This window comes from Lontra canadensis, unplaced genomic scaffold (assembly GCF_010015895.1).
Source record: "Lontra canadensis isolate GAN:19392208 unplaced genomic scaffold, GSC_riverotter_1.0 scaffold105, whole genome shotgun sequence".
Taxonomy (NCBI): domain Eukaryota; kingdom Metazoa; phylum Chordata; class Mammalia; order Carnivora; family Mustelidae; genus Lontra; species Lontra canadensis.
In genome coordinates, this window is record NW_022631099.1 from 1,799,014 (window position 1) to 1,801,445 (window position 2,432).

General features: G+C 40.1%; 1 protein-coding gene across 1 annotated transcript; it reads right to left on the reverse strand.

Moving 5' to 3' along the window:
* Window positions 1–881: 881 nt before the first annotated feature.
* On the reverse strand, window positions 882–1,864 carry SPINT4 (serine peptidase inhibitor, Kunitz type 4). Its single transcript, XM_032838624.1, has 2 exons — window positions 1,750–1,864; window positions 882–1,063 (listed from the first exon to the last, which is right to left on the reverse strand). The coding sequence occupies exons 1-2, from the start codon at window positions 1,862–1,864 to the stop codon at window positions 882–884; spliced, it is 297 nt and encodes a 98-aa protein (XP_032694515.1).
* Window positions 1,865–2,432: the final 568 nt, after the last annotated feature.

The window sequence follows — 2,432 nt, forward strand, 5'->3', positions numbered from 1 at the left end:
GCAAAAACAAACAAACAAACAAACAAACAGCAAAAAACAGATCTGTGTTAATAGATTTTGGAAAGTTTCCCTGGATTAATTTAAGTCATTTTTTATCCCAGGGGAAGTGCAGAGATGCCATATCTTTCAATGTCCCTCCTGTCCCATTGATTAATCTCCTATTCTTTCATTCCCTTAAAACTTAGTCATTTCTACTATGTGCCAGGCATTGCAAAAATGCACTAGGGATATTAAATAAATAAAGCAAAATTTCTGTTTCTGAGTTACTCCCAAGGTCACTTTCCATTTTACTCTCCTGGAAATCAGCCATACAAAAGCCTTGTTAGCCTCCAAGGTCCTTCTTCTAGTTCCAGTGACTGGGAAACGGCCAAAGTGTGAGCTGAGAGCTTAGTCGTATAAAACAGCATGCTGCTATGGAGATTTCACAAGTCTGGGATTAAAAGGGTTGGGTTTGGGTGAACTTGTGTATGTAAAATGGTCAAGCCCTTGGTGACTATCAGATCTGGTTAGAAACCTTGCTACATTGTATAATGTGAACTTGGGCCAGGTAGTTACCTCCACTGGACTTGGTTTCTTCATCTGCCCACTTTAATGATAAAAATATCCCTTAGGGTGATTTAAATGTTAAATTATACCAATATATGTCAATTGCTTAGTGCAGCACCTGGCACATGGTAATTATTTGATAAATGGTGACTACTATTTTTTCTCTGGACTTTTGATTTCCCAACTGGAAAATGATAAATGATCCTGAGATCCAACTCAACTATTAAGCTTTTTGTTGAGGAGAATCCTCCCTCTTTCCATCCCAAACAAGGAATTTTAGGATCTCAGAGCTTCCTTTTCCTCTCCCCCAAGGATCAAGGGCAAGATGGGATTCCTTACGTTATTTTGTACTCTTTGACACAGGCTATGTCACATTCTATTTTAAGCTTGTAGTTATTAAGGTTGCCATTACATCCGGAGAAGATAAAACTTTCACATCTTTCGGAGCTTTGGTTGTAGAAATATCTGAAGTGAATTTCAAAGCAGCTGCCAATATCCATATCCATTTTGCAGGGATCTGCATGAGAGGTTCCCATTGAGTTAGGGAGAATTAGTTAGAACTCAACCAGAGATCTTGCTTTACAGGACCCTTAAAGATTCCTCACATTAGTTTGGAAATGGGTGGTAAGTGGTTGAGTGGCTTGACCAAGGGCATGCATTTGCTAAGTGGCCATGCCAGAATTTGGGGTGTCTGACTCACAGTGTAGGCTGTGCCACCTCTTGTGCTCCAGAAGCAATGAGCCTGTACACATTACCCATGGAGGAAATCTTCATTATCCTTCACATCTACATTGTGAGCTTCCGTAAATAAGGACCATGGGTTTAAGTGTTCTCTATGCACCCAGAACCCAGATATTGAAAATGCCTCAGTTTGCTCAGTTTCCAATCCCCCTTTACCTCCTCTCAGTACATATTCTTAAATGGTCTGGGATCTTCGAAATTTGTCAGGAAACCCCCAGTTCAAAATACTTTTGGTTCTTTGGAACGCCTACAAAAGACACCCCCATCTGGAAAGGACTGATTTGCATCATAGTTTGCTTTTTCTTATCAGACATCCACAAGACCCCTAGAGTAATTAATGCCCATAGTCAAAGGACTAAGAGTCTATGGGTATTAGACCAGCTGGATATCACTTTTTTTTTTGACATTTTCTCCCTCATTCATAATTGGTCTTTGCATTTATTTTTGGCTTTAAGTTCATACCTTTGAGGTCTCCACATATCATTTCAGCAAGTCTAGCAACACCACCCATTAATGGGGTAGTCAGCAAGAGGAAGATGAAGAGCCCTAGGAGAAATCCCAACTCAGCAGGCTTCATGATGCAGCAAGCAGGAAGTAGGAGAGTCTTGGTATCAACTGATGTTATATTTTGGGCTTGATACTTGAGATGGTTGTGCCCACTCACCCCAAGGGCCAGGACTGGGCATTACTAGGCATTGAGTTGAACAGTGAATGCTTGAGTACCCAGCCATGAAGCTGAAGGTCCCAGGCCAGTTAAAATCTTGACAGTGAGTCCCATGTTCATCTAGGAACCATAGAAATGAAAGGATTAGAACTTCTAACATAAGTTTAATGATGGAGGATAGAATGATTAAAGAATTAAAAAAGAATTGCTTCCTTTCCTCTCTTCAACCTTCCACAACAAGGAAGACACTGATCCTGGTGAAACAGGAAGAATGTAATAAGAACAATAGTAGTCATGATAGTAACTAGCCTCTATGGTACTTCCTTCATGTTAAGCACTATTATTTATCCATCTGCATAAAATCTTTCAATTTCAAAAAAAGCACATGCACGAGTTAGGTGCAACTGTTACCATCACAGATGAAGAAACTGAGGTTGAGGTTAAGTTTTACGTGCAAGGTCATCCATCTATTATGTAGTGG